Source organism: Zosterops lateralis, assembly GCF_965231275.1.
Source record: "Zosterops lateralis genome assembly, chromosome: 8".
Taxonomy (NCBI): Eukaryota; Metazoa; Chordata; class Aves; order Passeriformes; family Zosteropidae; genus Zosterops; species Zosterops lateralis.
The window spans coordinates 23,471,098-23,486,772 of record NC_139768.1 but is presented as its reverse complement, the minus strand read 5'-3'; the positions used below and the strand labels follow the sequence as shown (position 1 = coordinate 23,486,772).

Below are 15,675 nucleotides of genomic sequence, written 5' to 3'. Positions count from 1 at the left end.
TTCTCTACTACCAACTATATTTGAATTTAATACAGAATCTATTCTTTCAGAGCAATGGATAAGCTGCTGAAGGCACTCACCAACAGCAAGGATGGGCTCATACTGTTTGATGTTTTTGGTTGTGAGGGGCGGGCACATGCGGATGGCGAACGGGGGCAGAGGCAGCCCTGACAGGAGTCCTGTCAGTAGGAATTTGAGGTGCACTTCCTGCAGGAATGAATTCCTGAACTCTTCTCCAGTGCTTGCACCTTGCCCTGCTTGAAAATGAAAGCTCTTGTTAGTAGAAGATTTTAACTGGAGATGTTATAGAAGGTTTTCAGACAGAAATTTATATAAGAAAAAATTGCGAACAATGCATAAGACACACTTCCTCTTCCTGAGCTTTTCTGAAGACTGGTGGCTGTGTAGATTTCACAAAGAGGGGATGTGTCAGATAAATTGGCTTCTAAGATTAGTAACAAAAAATCAAAGTGTTTTGTCCAAATTCCATTTCAAAACACTTTTTTTTCTCAAAGAAAATGAACTTGGAACATTGGTCCTCAACATAAAATCCTCAAGAGGATTCATGTGATAATTTCTTTAGCAAAGAGGAATTCTTCTAGTTCAGAGTTACTATTAGAAAATAATTCTAACAAATACCTTGAGTTTTTAAGTAAGACAAGATGTACAATGATTCAAAACCATGAGAAATTAGTAGCAGTAGTATCAATGAAAGAAATTCTTACCAATCATGTTGTCTAATGAGAGGTCTGGGAGTTTATTTTGGAATGCTCCAACAGGGATTCCACAGAAGGACACTGGGGAATACAGAGGTGATGCACTGGAACTGCTGCAAAAGGAATGGGAACAAGTTCACAATCTCCATCCCCAAGGGACTTCAACAGCCCCTGAAGGGACTCAAATGGCCCCTGCAGGCCTGGCAGCCCTTGGTGTCCTGCTGGGCTGGGGCAACTCTGTGTCATCAGCAAAGAGTGGCTCTTATAATATTCATTTTTCCTGACAGAAATCAATGTTTTAGAAATAACCCTTAACAACAGAAGAAGTGAAAACCAAGAACATTTGGATTCTAAACAGCTTTCCTGGGTATGCAGCACAAGGAATCCATCTATCAGTGTTTTTGGGAACACTAAGAATAAAAACACTAAATCTCTGATGAGCAACAAGAGGATCTATGTTGAAAATCTGGTACTATTGACATTTAAAAGACTTCTACTTCTTTTATGGCAGTAAGTTATTTATTTTATTCCACAGTACTTTAAAGGGTTATAGCAGCAGAACAACCTTAATACCTTGACTGTTCAAAGCACTGTATCAATTCACATAGTATTTTGAGAGACTGCTCCAAATCTAAAATTCCAAAGGCTCTGTGTATAAAAACATTATTTATACCTCCATATTCCAGTCACCTGCTGTGCAGCTTCATATTGCCCAGTGTCAAATTCACATAAATGCAGCAGAAAGCCATTCCCCTACTAAAAGTATAGTTCTTTACAGACTCATTTGGTCCTTACATACGACTGCAAGTGAGGCATTCATTCCCAAGGAAAATTATGTGGTCTGAAGAAAGCCAAATGAGAGGAAAATGCCCTCCCAAAATAAAAAAAAAACAGTCATTCTAGCTTTTGTTTTCTTAGTCCAGACAGTCAGGATGGAACTGCCTTTAAAGAAAGAAAAAAAAAAATAAAAAGAGTAAATATAGTTCCTGTACTTCCCCAAAGAAAGGGAACTGATCTATCTGGATGACAGAGTTTGTTCCTCCTCCTTCACTCATACACCTGCAGAGCACATGAAACACTCCCATGCACAGAAGGATCCCTGTTGCCTTTAAAATACAATGAAATACTGAACACCACTTGGAAAAATAAAGAAAAGTAAATCCCATTACCTGTTCCTCACATTTCTGCCAGAAATGCTGGATTTTAGCTCCCAGATCATCACCCTGCCATCACTGACTATGAGAGCTGCAGCATTCTCATTCACGGGGCAGCACACCATGCTGAAGGGTCGCACTGTTTTGGTCACCCTGATGGCATCACACTGACTTCTTAAATCATACACCAGCTCCTGAACTGGCTCTGGATCTGGAACACCAACACCCACAGAGAACACAGAGTGAAAAACATGGGGTGTGAGCAATCAACAGAGGGAAATGTGAAACATGACTGAGCACTGTGACTGAAATCCATGTGCTCCCTGTGCAACAATTAGGAAAAGCAATCAAAAACAACACACTCTTGATCTTGCTGAACACAACAAAGCTCTGAAAGTTCTCCAAAATGTAACTTTGTAATACATTATTCCATGTGAATCTGGCAAAACCTAAAACAGTAATTGTTTCACAGCTGGGCAGAACCTGCATCTGCTCTCCACAACCCAAAACTCCAGGTTTATTGGTACACTTGGAAGCCAGTAATGTAGTTCACTAGAAATTAGCAAACTACCCAAACCAAAACGAACAAACAAAACTCACTGTTTTCCCTTTTTTCCAGACTCCACCATTAGATTTAAAAGATCATTCTTAGTAACATTTCATGAGACAAAAGTTTAATAATTCAGATTTTAATCTAAATTTAAGCCCATATCTTAGGTCTAAAATCAATTTTTCCAATTGACCAAATTACTTCTAAAATTTCGTGTTTGCCTAAAAAACATTTTTCTTAAAGATAAAAAGTACACACTAATATTTTATTTAAAACATTACTGCACATGTGACTGTTCAGCCACTTACTAATTTAAGTATTGTTTAGCAATGAATGGATATTCAGGAGATTAATATTATCTATTTCGCACTTAATATCAGCAAATTCAAAAACCCTTTGAATTTGTTTTGGAAATTGTTTTGGGAAAACACATAAATTAAATAATAATTTAATAATTATACCAAAATAGAAGCATAAATTTAAATTCAACATATAAGAGGCAAAACACTAGAAGGGCACTAGATTCACCATCCTGTATGAGGCATGATGGTCACTATTGGGGTTAAATGATTAATTAAAATGTATGACAGTTCATTTCTGGACATTTTTGGTGCAAAACTCACCTGGCTCCTCATTTGGAGTTGCAGTGATGCTGCAGTTGGATCTGCGAACCCTCAAGGTGATACAACCATTTTCATGTAGGCAAAACAACCCATCCCTCTGAAAACAAGGGATTACCTGGGCAGAGAGATGGCTGTTAGATTGCACATTCAAAATCTGACCCCTTGCAAAGGACACTTGCAAGGGAGCCTACAATTCCTGATGTTTAAACAACTCATTAAAAATGTTATCATTAAGGCAACACTCCCATGAATTTCTACCGCTAGAGGATTTGTGACTAAGGAAGACAATTAATTTGTAAAAATAACTGAAAGGGTTCGATTGAATTATTTGCTGTTACAATGACAAAACCCATCAAATCTTGCTCACCTGTATGAAAGGCACCCCTGTCCTTTCAATGGCAATCACACCCACTGTCTGATTCACTTCCAAGTCAAGGATCAGAATTTCTCTGGGATACAGTAAGAGCATGTAGTTTCTTTTGGAAGGCAAATATGACAACTGAAGACAGTCGTTGAGTGTTACAGATTCAGCACTGTAAAATCAGACATGAACTTTTGTCAGGTTGTGTCAGTGAATAGATCAAGTTCAAAATGAAATTAAGTTTCATTTTTCCTGCAGTGCATTTTTTCAAGTAAGCTCTATTTTGATCACAAGATAACTGCAGATTTCCATTTATCTGACAGAGCAGTGCAAAGCCTCACTGACTTCCAAAACCACACTCTGTTGACTTTTGTCTAAATAAAATTACAGAGTAATTTAAAAAATTGCACTTCATTCAAATGGAACAAGTGCAATTCTTGTACATCTCAAATCCAAAGCAATTCACTTAGGAACAGCACTGGTGGCCCTGACATTTCCTGGCATTCATGGGAAATTACCCTTAGATACACTGCTTACTTCAATTTTTATACTCTTGTCTACCTTACAGGCTTTAACCTAAGTACATTGATAAAATCAGGTATACAAAGCATTATCTGAGAAGAAATATTTGCAACCTACCTTGGTTTTTCATTACTGATTAGGATTTTTACTTTATCAAGAGCCTTTTTGGCCCCTGTAGCAGCAGCCAGCTTGTTGTGAGAAGGACTGGAATGGGGACTGGAGATGTAAACTTTCTTCCCTGAGCTGGCAGGAGCTTTGGAAGGGGAGAAGTCAGATATGAACACTATTCCTTCACTGGTGAGCACTGGACCAAGAAAGAAAAATAGCACCATTCAGTCTGCAATTTGATTGTGGCAGTCCATTTTAATGACACTTGGTGAGGAGAAATATTAATAACTTTGGTAATACTTTATCAGATGGAAACCTCACAATTCTAGACAATCAGCACTTTCTAACTGAAAGAGCAGCAGATGGTCCATTTAAAATCAATTAATATCCAAAAACCTCAACTTTTCAAAATTAAGTTTATATTAAAAACTACTGTATTACTGGCAGAAGCTCAGTTATTCTCTCTCACCAACTGTTTTTATGATTCACAATGTAAATAGAAGACAGAATACACTTCTGACTGTATCACCATTCTTTTGTTCTCATGCAGAGCACTGCTCAAATAATCATTAATTCACATTATTTATGTTGCAGTACAAGGCTCAGCTGTACAGTTGAAGTGTTTATAGAAGGTTGATTGATATGGCAGATAAAAAAATCCCCAAACTACAAAGCCTGGCAACTGCACTGTCTCATTGCAGATCAGGAGTGATGAAGCTGAATTCAAGAATAAACTGGTGACTCTCTTATTTCTCTCAGTTTCTTTCTGCTAAAATTAATAAATCTGCACTACATCCCCCTTGATATCTGAATTGCTTCTGGTACTGATCTCACACTGAGTCCTCTGAAATACTTTCTGTTGAAAATAACATTTATTCCTGGTCTACTTATCTCCCTGGCTTCTCCCTTAGCATCCATCCCTTTACAGCCTTTTACATTTCACAGGGCTCTCTATCCTTGGCTTTCTCCAGCTCCCTCTGCACACTTCACAGTTCCTTTTGTAAAGTCTCAAACATTTCTTTTTAGATCTCTAACTTCTCCACTCAAGTCTATTTTCCCCTCTCCCACACAACAGCACCTTCTGAAATAAGATTCCACACTGGCTCAAGGCTCCCTGTCTTTGCTTTCCAAATTCTTACTTGCATTTCTGACACTATTCTCTCCAATTCATTACTTTTCATTTCAACATTTACATTCCAGCTGAACAATTTCCCTGGTCACACACATCCAGGTGCCACTGTTTTATAAATACACAATGTATATGTATATACATATTTATACAATATAAACTTACAAGCTAAATGTGAAGGATCAAAAGGGTCAAACGAAAAAGACAGGATATTTTCAGCATAACTTTTCTTCCAAAGTTTGGTGCCTGTGTCTGCATTCCACAGTACAATATAATTTGGTGGGTGAACTGCAAGCAGTAAATCCCTGGAAGCATCTTGATTCCACAGCCACTGCATGTCTGTCAAAAGAAATAGGGAACAAAATTAATATTTGGGATAGTATCAGTTTGGACTTGGACACAAAAACTGGTAACAGCTTTCCCTGGTTTTATAGAAAATAAAAGGCTTCATTTGGTCTGAAAAACCACAGAAATCTTCAAATGGTGTGGTGAGAACTTCTTTAAACCTCCAGTGAATCAATGTCAGGAATAAATAAAACCCAATTTATAATGCACACACTAACAAAAGGTAATAAAACTAAAATGAACTGTAGTCAATAAACAAATTTTCAGTAGCCCAGTATCAGACTTAAAATGTTGCATTTTCTTTCACAGGATTTATAAAACAGAATAATAACAAAAACCAAACAACCTAATTTCATATGAGGACTTTTATATAATAGATTTTAAAAGCCGACCAGGTATAACATAAGCATCATTACAAGTTTTTAAAATAGCTGAAATGCCCCCAAAAACCCCAACTCCAGCTGAAGAGCAGGAATTTGTACTTGACATAGTAAATGTTATTATTTCAATCAATAACATTCATAAAAATAGATTCTACCTTTTTGTCACAACACCTTGGAAAACATCACCACAATGAATTAAATCTCACAGCATTCCTCTGGCGACAGTAAATCTTCCATTTACTCATAAAATCAACAAGAAAACATAGAAAGTGCTGGTAATCCCAACAGGAAAATTCCCTGTCAGAACTGAGCACAGTTTATAAAAGGCAGGTGATGGATTTGTACACAATGTTCCATAAAATAAATCCCACATAAACATGGGATTCAGGGGAAAAAGGCACTGTCATTACCTTGGATGGGCTTTGAATGCTCCTGGATTTCACAGCGAGCTGTTCCTGTTGCCACATCCCACACAATGATTTTCCCCGTGGCATCAGCAGAAGCCAAACGTAAGGAATAAGGAGAGCCAATATTGTGGTGGTAATTTTCCTTAGCCCATTTAACCTGAAAACACAGATGGGAATTGGTTAAAGGAGACAAATATATGGCACAGACACCACAGTTCATGTTTTTCTGATAATGAACTGAATAAAAAAGCACAGTAACAGTTAATGCCAACAGTATCTGTAACATACCTTTAAGCCACCATCACTTGTGTAAATTTGAGGCAGGTCAGCACTGTGCTGCATGACTGCATGGCTGATATTCTCAAATTACATAAATAACAACTCTTGCTCCTGAAGGTAACTACAACAATATGCACCATGGATAAAGAGAATTTACTCAAATATTTAGAGGAAACCAAATGGCAATGTTTAAACTTCTGAGGGCACCCACAAACCTAAACCCACTGACATCCAATCAAATGAAAGCTGAAAAGTTATCGTTCCATTTTTATACACATGTAAATTTCCTAATCTGACAAATATACTGTGGTATTAGTGAGGAAGGAAAGTTAGTCTCTAATTTATGTGTTGTCTCATAACAAAACAAAGCCAAGTTCCTGCGGATGGAACATTTGTTATCTTTTTGGTTATTTTCAGCACGTTGCCACCACTGATTTCCAGGTGCCACTTTCCAGTTTGGGATTTCAAGCTGCACAGGCTTGTAAACTGGCAACACTTAGGAGAAATCAGTGCCTTGAAATCTGAAACACTCTGTCTACAATTCCTCCCAGATTACAAGGGGATGGATAACACTGACTTCTTCCTTATCTATCCTACATGGACCTGCTTTTTGCTATCTGCTTTTAAGGTGAACTTCTGCCCCAAGAGGGACTGCAGACATTGGCAGAATAAAGATAAGTGATGGGAATTCACCTGCTACAAAAATTCCACCCTGTGTGCTGTCACTGCCTGTCACAGAAAGGGTGAGGCAAACACAGGACTTTCTGCAGATGCTGAAAACCTGACATTTAAAAGCTCAGACAGGACAATCATTAGGCACCACTGACTTTGCACCATGAACCAGATTTACAGCAGCATTCAGAGCCCTGCTGGCACCTTTGTGCTGCCCCTCTCAGAGGTGTGAGCAGGATGTGTCTCACAAACCAGCTGAATAAATTAAACAAATGTGACACACGCACAGCACACAATCTCTAGTTATAAACTCAAAGCATGTTTCTATCAGAATCACAAAGAATTCTTGAGAGACTCTTCTCTACCTACAAATCTCATTTTTGCAATTCCTGCTTCCCTGCTGTTCAAGAGAGAACTGCCCCTGAGGATATCTGCAGGTGGCTGTGTAACTGTAATTGTAAAAACCTACAAAGGTATTTATTTCTCAGTCAAATGTATCTTACTTCAAAGCAAATTCCAAGTCCGGAAAACATCCCTTCTCAAGGGAGGAGCTGTCACCAAGTTTCAGAACAACAAAAAAGGAGATCTTTACATGACCAGCCCTAACCAGCGCCCACATGCTGCTCCCACACCATGAAGCTCTTTCCTCTCTGCAGTCACATTGATCCAACAAGTCCCCACACAGGACCTGACCTTCTGCTAAAAGAAATTATTTTCTAACAGTATTAGCCACTGTTTACCCTGACTTCAAAACACAGCAGCACTGGTCAGAAACAGGAACCAGAGGTGACTTTTTTTTTAATTTTCACAATCCATACCACCTCATTTATAAAGCCTCATTATTGCTGCTTATTAATGCACCAGAAAGGACACAAACATAATTTCAATCCTCTCATTCTTGTGAGGGATCAAAAAACTTCTCCTCTAATTAGATTTTCTTCTGTAAAAGCACGTTTCAACACTCTTTGTAAAGGTAAAATCAGATATAATCCATACAAACCCATCTGGATAGATGGACAACTAACACGGATCCATTTTCAGTGCAGCTTTTACCTATTCCAGACATAGTTACAACAGCCAAAGGAGAGGATGGAAAATAAAGGGAAATAGCAAAATGGACTGGTTTATGGATTATGAAACAACTGCTTTTTTTCTTTGTTTTCTTCATAACGGATGTGTGTTTTGGAATTTTTCTAAACTGAAGCACAGGTTTTTGGGGAGAAGGTTCCTAGTGGACTGAGTTTACTCCAAGGAGTTCAAGCTAGACTTACATAGCAGATTTCTTAAAGATCCACTCCAGCTTATTTGTGCTCTTAGCATTTACAAACTCTTAAAAAAGAAACTAATTTAGGAATTGAAGAAAATTTCTTAGCAATGTAAAGGTATCTGCAATGATCATGGCCTCATAACCATTTCTTATATAATGCTCACTTCTTCACAGTAGAAGAGAATTTTTTTTTCATTCTTCCACCTCATAAATTAGCCATTTTCTTACAGTCTACTTCTGCTCATAAAGCTTCACGTAGTGGCTTTGAAAAATTAACTTATAAATTATTGGTCTTCAGCACTTCTTTTCCTGTTGAAATAATGTAACTTCTCAAAGCTACTGAATGTAACCAAAACTTATTAAAACTCTGTCTCTGCAGGACCAAAAACTAATTTTGCTACCATTTGTTACATAAGCTAAGTGAAAATATTAAAGCAGAGGGCACATTCAACCTTTTTCTTCTATTACAAAAAGATCCCGCCAACCCCCCCTACCTAAGACCTTATTATTCTTCAAAAATTATTGACAGCCTTCTAATAAATACAGCACTTGTGCCAAGGACCTTTAAACACATCTGCCAGCCAAACAATCCTCTAAACCCTAAGTGAATCTGTCATTTTCCACAATCAAAGAAATTATGAACTAAAGAAAGACATCCTGTTCCACCCTCCACCCAAAATCAAACTCTGCAATTCCAAGTCAAGGACCTTCAAAAGAAAGTACAGGTACCCTGCACTTAAGCTAAAATTTTAGCCATTTTATATCACTAAAATAAACCTTCAGTTTTGTCTGTTATTGTTCCTTTTCTAAGTAAGTAAAGAAGAAAGAGGTTAAAAGCAACTTTCTAGACAAATGGTGCACTTCCACAATAGGGAGGATCAGAAAAGGCAGCAGCAAAGAGCTCCATTTGGTACTTTGTAATGTTCATTTGAAATCCTCTTAGGTTAACAGCTTTCCTACAAACATATCTATGTTCTGTAACACGTTTCCAAATATTCTATCTTTTATATTCTATATTTTTTAGAAAGATATACCATCAACCTCAACTCAAATTTCAGCATGTATGATGCGACTTAGCTGCAAAAGAGATCACATAAAATACATGTATTTTACATCAGATTTCATGTGGTAGTCACATGGAACATCATATCAAGCATTTCCAGTGATTTAAAAGGATAACATAAACCCCAGAACCAAGTAATCCACCATAAACCAGGCACATCTCACCTTGACAACACTGGCTTTGTGTCTCTCCAAAACCTGCAGGGTCTGAGCAGAGTTGGCATCCACTACGAGCACCAGGGAATGGCATCCATAGGCAATCAAACCCTGCCAGCCCCTGAGGAGCACAGAGCACCATCAACAAGTAGAACAGAGCAAAAGCCCTTCACATCAGGAATGAGGGGTGTTTTGGGAAGTTGAATGCATGCTATTAGACATCATATTTGATGTTTATCAGAGAGTAAATACTATTTAGTAACATAAAAGCATTATAAAATAATATTGCGCTGTCTGCTGGAAGTCTTGGCCACCACAAAGCATCTCTTTGTGCCCATCTCAGAATCTTCCTCTGTAAGTTTAAAACACCACACAGGAATTCATGAAGAGCGTTCCCAAATCTTAGATGTAAGAAATATATTTGCAACAACATAATTAATTGCATATTTTTTTATTAATTGACTTATTTATAGACAAAAAAAAGGAGCATGTAAACAATGATTACAGTAACAGTGAAAATCTCCTGAGGCCTGTCTGACTTCAGAAGTTAACCACAGAATGACAGAATGGTTTGGGATGGAAGGGACCTTAAAGCTCATCCAGTGCCACTCCTGCCATGGGCAGGGACACCTTCCAGGGTGCTCCAAGCCCCGTCCAACCTGGCCTTGGACATTTCCAGGGATCCAGGGGCAGCCACAGCTTCTCTGGGCACCCTGTGCCAGGGCCTGCCCACCCTCACAGGGAACAATTTCTTCCTGATCTCCTGATCTAATCTCAACCTTCAATGGGCCCCCGTGTGTCACTGCCGGAGGGGCTGGGCCACGCTGCCCCTGGGCACGGCTCTGTCCCTGCCCAGGCCGGACAGCAGCAGCCCCCGGGCTCCCCACCCGGACCCACGGCTATCCCAGCCCCGATTGCCGGCGCTGCCCGGGGGCTGCCGGCCCCAGCCCGAGCCGGGCCCCCCGCCCGCGGCCCGGCCCTCACCAATCCGCCGCGCCCCGGTTGGGCGGGCTCAGGGCGCCCGTCAGGGTCCGCGCCGGCAGCTTGATGTTGACGGTGAAGCGCTGCATGGCGAGGCCGGGGGGAGCGGAGACGGGCGGGGAGCGGAGCCCAGCGGGGCCGGAGCCGAGCCCGCGGCCCTGCCGGCACCGCCCCGCAGGAAGCGCCGCCTCGGCGCCGCCGCCGCTCCAGCTCGGCCGGGGCCCCGCGGCCGGGAACGGCAGTTCCGCCCTGCCCTGCTCTGCCCTGCCCCGGTAGGTGCGGGGTGTCAGCGGCCCCAGGGGATCTCAGAACGGCTCGGGTCGGCAGGGACCCCCGGAGATCACCCACGGCAGCGTCACCCCGGGCAGGCGGCGCGGGAACGCGTCCAGGCTGGGTTTGGGATGTCTCCGGAGGGGGAGACTGTGCACCCTCCCTGTGCGGCTGTTCAGTGTTCTGCCGCCCTCGGTGTGGAGAAGTTCTTCCTCATGCTGTGGTGGATTTTAGTATTTCAGTCTGTGACCACCACTGGAGAGTCTGGCACCGTCCTCTGACACCCCTTAGAGATATTTGTATGCCTTGGTGAGATCCACTGTCAGTCCTCTGTAGCCCGAGCACTCCCTCAGTCTCTCCTCACTGGAGATCTGCTCCAGACCCTCATCACCTCCTGACCCTGCTGGACCGTCCCAACAGCTTCGTGGCTCGCCCTGAGGAACGCAGGACCTGGCACAGAGCTGCCCCCGCAGAGCTGCCACTCATGGCACCAAGGCATGGTGCCGCTCCTTGGCTGTGCCTCCAGGGCTGGGGCGGGGAAGGAGCCCTGGGATACCAGAGATTCCAGCTCCAGGGCTGCTTGTGCTTCTTGTCAGGCTGCGAGCTGGGACACCTCACTGGGAAAAGGGCTCCCTGTCCCGTCTCCAGGTGCTTGGGCGCTGCAGGACAGCCAGAACATTTGTTTTCACCATAGCCATTTCTGTTCCAAAGTACCTCTTCAGTGACAAAACACAGGGACAGACCTCTTTGGTGCCTCAATAGCAGCACATGTTGCACCACCCATCCTCCAAGAATCCCCAGGCTGCCACTCACGCCAGGCAAAGCCACCAGGTATGACACATCCCTGGACATTTGCACTGGAGCACACCAGGCTGCAGAGCATCCAGGTTGGACTCAGTAATCTCAAAGGTCTTTTCCAACCCCATTGTGTGATTCTGTGAAGATTCTAAACCGATTTTCTGTGCCACAGCATTAATAAGATGACAATATTTGTGTACTTGCAAGCCCATTATTTAACATACATGGGCTGTTGGGGTGTTTGTTTCTCTTTGAAATAATTATTGTTTGTTTGTTATATTTTGTAGAGAGAAAAATGCCACTAGATGGCCAGAGATGGCAAGAATGTTGTGCCAGCTACTGGCTCTTACATTGCTGCAGTGTCACTTTGTCACACACAGTGTGGATCGTCTGTTTCCCTCTTTCCGTTCTAATCACAGTTGAATTTGTGCGAGTGGGAAACTCAAGAAACAACCTGCAGCTGATGCCTTTTCCCACTGTCTTCTAAAGAAATCTGCTCTTGAAGCACAGAACATCACTCACTGCCACTTCCAGGTCACTGTAACATTGCAACTTCTTTCTTGAAACTGTCTCGTCCCAAAAGATCTCTCTTTACTCTTAAAACTGAAAAATACCTCTTTGGAGAAGTAAAGGGCTTTTTTGTTCCCTTTTCTTTGTCATTATTTGAGGACTACGTGATCTGGAGATCAATTTTGTGAGAGCCTGAGCAGCTACTAGCTTCATTAATTTCAGTTATTTTTGCTCATGGTGTGTTTTTACTCTGTGTCCTTGGGAAACGTGCTGCTGCTCATGTTTTTGGAGGAATTTGGTTATTTTCTTGCTTTGTTGGATTTGGGCTTTTTTTTGGAACTTTTATTGCACAATAGAAAGAGAACCTCTTCTTGACAGTTTTCCATCGGTTTTCTTGACCTCAGAAAACCAAGCAATAAATGAAATGCCTAAAGGAAAGAGACACTTTAAGGTAGTTGAAGATAAGGCCAGATACCAGAAGAAGGGAAGCAAAGGAGAAAATGAGGGCTGTGCCACCAAATTGGTTGGATAAAAAAAAAATCTCAGTGGTTTTCAGGGTCAGATAGGGTGAAAATCAGGGTGAATGAACTAGCTGAATACATACTGGAGGTTCATCAGAAGGATAGGGAGGAGATGAGGAAAAGGTTTTTGAACAATGATAAGGATCACTGGAAGAGCTGAAAGGAAGAGAAATGTGAGTTGTCAGAGGAAAAGCAGAGTGTGCACTGGATGAACTTCTAATTCCACTTCTGATCCACAGCTACTCACCAGCACTGAGTGCTCAAGGCTGATGCACAGCAAATGGATGTGAACTAAAGATGTTCAGAGATGTTAACTTTTTTTTTTGGGGGTGGTTAACTGGATGTCCTCTTTCACATCTTATTGTTCATTTAAACCCCTGCCAAGCAAGAATGCAAAATACATCAAGGCACTTTGTTCTCTCATTCTTCTGTAGATACAATGAAACGCTTTTGGCTGTTACAGAAAAAGCAAATACAAAGCTTTCAACTGTTTAACTGTGTAATCAGTAATGCCATTAAACGCACCAAAACCTCTCAAATATCTAAGATGTGATACCCTGTGGGAGAGACTTCATTCCAGACAGCTCCAATAGTCCTCACTAAGGACATACAGAGAATAAAGTTCTGGGTGATCAAAAACACCATTTAAATAAATTAATGATTAAATAAATAATGAGAAATATGATTTTACGTAGCTTTTGGCTCATGACTGTAAATGATTTTTCTGTGAGTTTGAACACGAGAAAGTGGGACCGAAGTCTCTCTTTTAGGTTTCTCCTTTGCATAGTAATTACTGCAGGCATATTCCTGTGAAAGCTTCTGGGACCTCTTTCATTTCCATGGCCTTAAGTTAGAGCTGCAGGAGCTCCTGGGATGCCCTGGTGGCTTTGGATCCACCTTGCATTCCTTTATACAAGGCCCAGTTTGGGGTGGGGGTGTGTAACCAGCCCACACATGCTATGGGACAGGGTTCTATTTGCATTACAAATGACGCTGCTCTTGCCTTGGTGGTGACATTTCTGCTCCTTGAGCATTTAAAGCTCCTTGAGTTTTCTCCTGGTTGAGTGTCCCTGGTTGAAAGGGGCCTGGCTGAAAACTGGTGCCATCCTCTCTTATCAGAGGTTTTGCACAGTTGAGTTTTGCCTCACAGTTTGGGTTTTTTTCCCTTTTTTTTCTTTGCAAAGGGAATGTATCTAAAGTCAAGATTCATTTAATCACAGTCTAACTTCATAATCCCAGTAGGGATCTTTATTACTTCATGTTGTATTTTCAGAAAAAGATTAAATAAAAAGTATTGATGAAGGAGATTCTATTTCTGGGGCATCAGAGTTCCGCTAAATTTAACCAAAAATAAAACCAATATATGAATTTCAGAGTGTGGAATATTTAGCTTCGAGAACTCTATCAGCTTGATGCAAAACCAGATGGCTTTAATCAAAAACTCAAACACTTGGCTCCCTTTCCAAATGCTTTCAACTGAAAAGTTTAAATTATCCAGAAACTTCCCTCCAAGTGAGCATGGGCTAATCCTGTTCCACTGAACCTGCTGGACACATAAATGTAAATTCTCAAAGGTTGTGGAGTGAACTGTGAAGAGACTCTAATGACTGCTTCAGCCTTATTTTGTTTTTACCAAATTTCACTGCAGGAAAAAATTCTCAAATGCTGTTGTGTTTCTTTTTCTAAAAGTATTTTCCTTCCCCTTTATATATATCTCTTTTTCTAAGGATCCAAAAAGATGATGAAGTGTAGAATTATTTCATTCACATATTAAACTGTGTGGTGCCACAGTTTAAAAAAACATATTAAACAACGGTGCCAGTTTTGTGCCATTTTTCTCTAATTTCATCCTAGCCCCAAGTTTCTATGTCTGCTGTAACACAATCACTGAGGACCCCTGGCCCTCGCATTTTTTTCTGGTCCTTTCTTTGAATATTCCTGCAGATGAACATTTACCCACCTCCCTGAAATACATTATTGTAACTGAGGGAAAAATCCCTGGAGAAATACTGCAGAAAAAAAAAATAATAACAGAGGTCTGAAAGATGTGTGATGGACACAGAGAGGGAACGAGCATGGCAATCTCAGATATCAGCATTCAGGACCAATTTGATTGGTTTGGACCTCAAAAATTGGGGATTTTCCTAAGAAGAGAAATCAGAATTTCCACTAGCAGAACCCTGAGGTCTTTTAGTGGTGAGTATTCCTGGAGTTCAGACACTGGCTCTTGCTTTAGGAAAGCGTGGAGGGATCACAGCCAGGCTCTGTGATCCAACAAATGGGTTAAAGGGGAGAAGCTTGAAGCATTTCAGAGCTTTGGAAACATCCTAGAAACCTGAGAGAGCATTTGTTTATTATTTTATTAGGTACCAATAAAGGACTTTTTGGCTTTTTGGGGTTGTTTTGTACTTAATAAGTAATTTATCAGCATCAGTGCATTATGCTGTAAGATAAAGGATGAGAGCAAGAGTGGCGTGAAGTTAGGATTTGAAATCTGTGTGAAACAATGCAGGATACTCAGCACTGATGAATCAATCAGTGTTCCTGACAACATGAGGTTCCATGACATAAATTTTTAAAGAGGAAGAAGTCTCTAAGAAGACAGGCTTCCTGAAAAAATAATGGAAAATGAAGGAAAAACTGATTTTAAGAGCCATCTGCAACTCCATGACTACAACTAATGAAAGTGTGAACACAGTAATTTACTGAGTTTGATAAAGTGCATATTGAGAAATAGAAGTGTCCTCATGTATATTGCATATTAAACGGATGGAAAAAGTTTTAATCCATGTTATTAATGTTTTGGGTTGTGCAGGGTTTTATAAACTAAATTAAAAAATTCAAATGTCCAGAAACCATGG

General features: G+C 40.8%; 1 protein-coding gene across 3 annotated transcripts in view; it reads right to left on the bottom strand.

Moving 5' to 3' along the window:
* Positions 1 to 10,820, bottom strand: part of WDR11 (WD repeat domain 11) — a 35,004-nt gene extending 24,184 nt beyond the window's left edge. The window contains exons 1-10 of one of the 3 annotated variants that reach the window (XM_083866471.1): positions 10,719 to 10,820; positions 9,744 to 9,855; positions 6,302 to 6,455; positions 5,329 to 5,502; positions 4,044 to 4,230; positions 3,411 to 3,576; positions 3,044 to 3,158; positions 1,886 to 2,081; positions 726 to 829; positions 81 to 257 (exon numbers count right to left, since the gene is read on the bottom strand). In XM_083866471.1, coding sequence (XP_083722597.1) covers positions 81 to 257; positions 726 to 829; positions 1,886 to 2,081; positions 3,044 to 3,158; positions 3,411 to 3,576; positions 4,044 to 4,230; positions 5,329 to 5,502; positions 6,302 to 6,455; positions 9,744 to 9,855; positions 10,719 to 10,804 — 1,471 coding nt within the window. In that variant the 5' untranslated portion in view covers positions 10,805 to 10,820. The remainder of the gene's footprint in view (positions 1 to 80; positions 258 to 725; positions 830 to 1,885; positions 2,082 to 3,043; positions 3,159 to 3,410; positions 3,577 to 4,043; positions 4,231 to 5,328; positions 5,503 to 6,301; positions 6,456 to 9,743; positions 9,856 to 10,718) is intronic. The other 2 variants (XM_083866472.1, XM_083866473.1) reach the window with 2 other exon arrangements.
* Between the last annotated feature and the right edge of the window lie 4,855 nt (positions 10,821 to 15,675).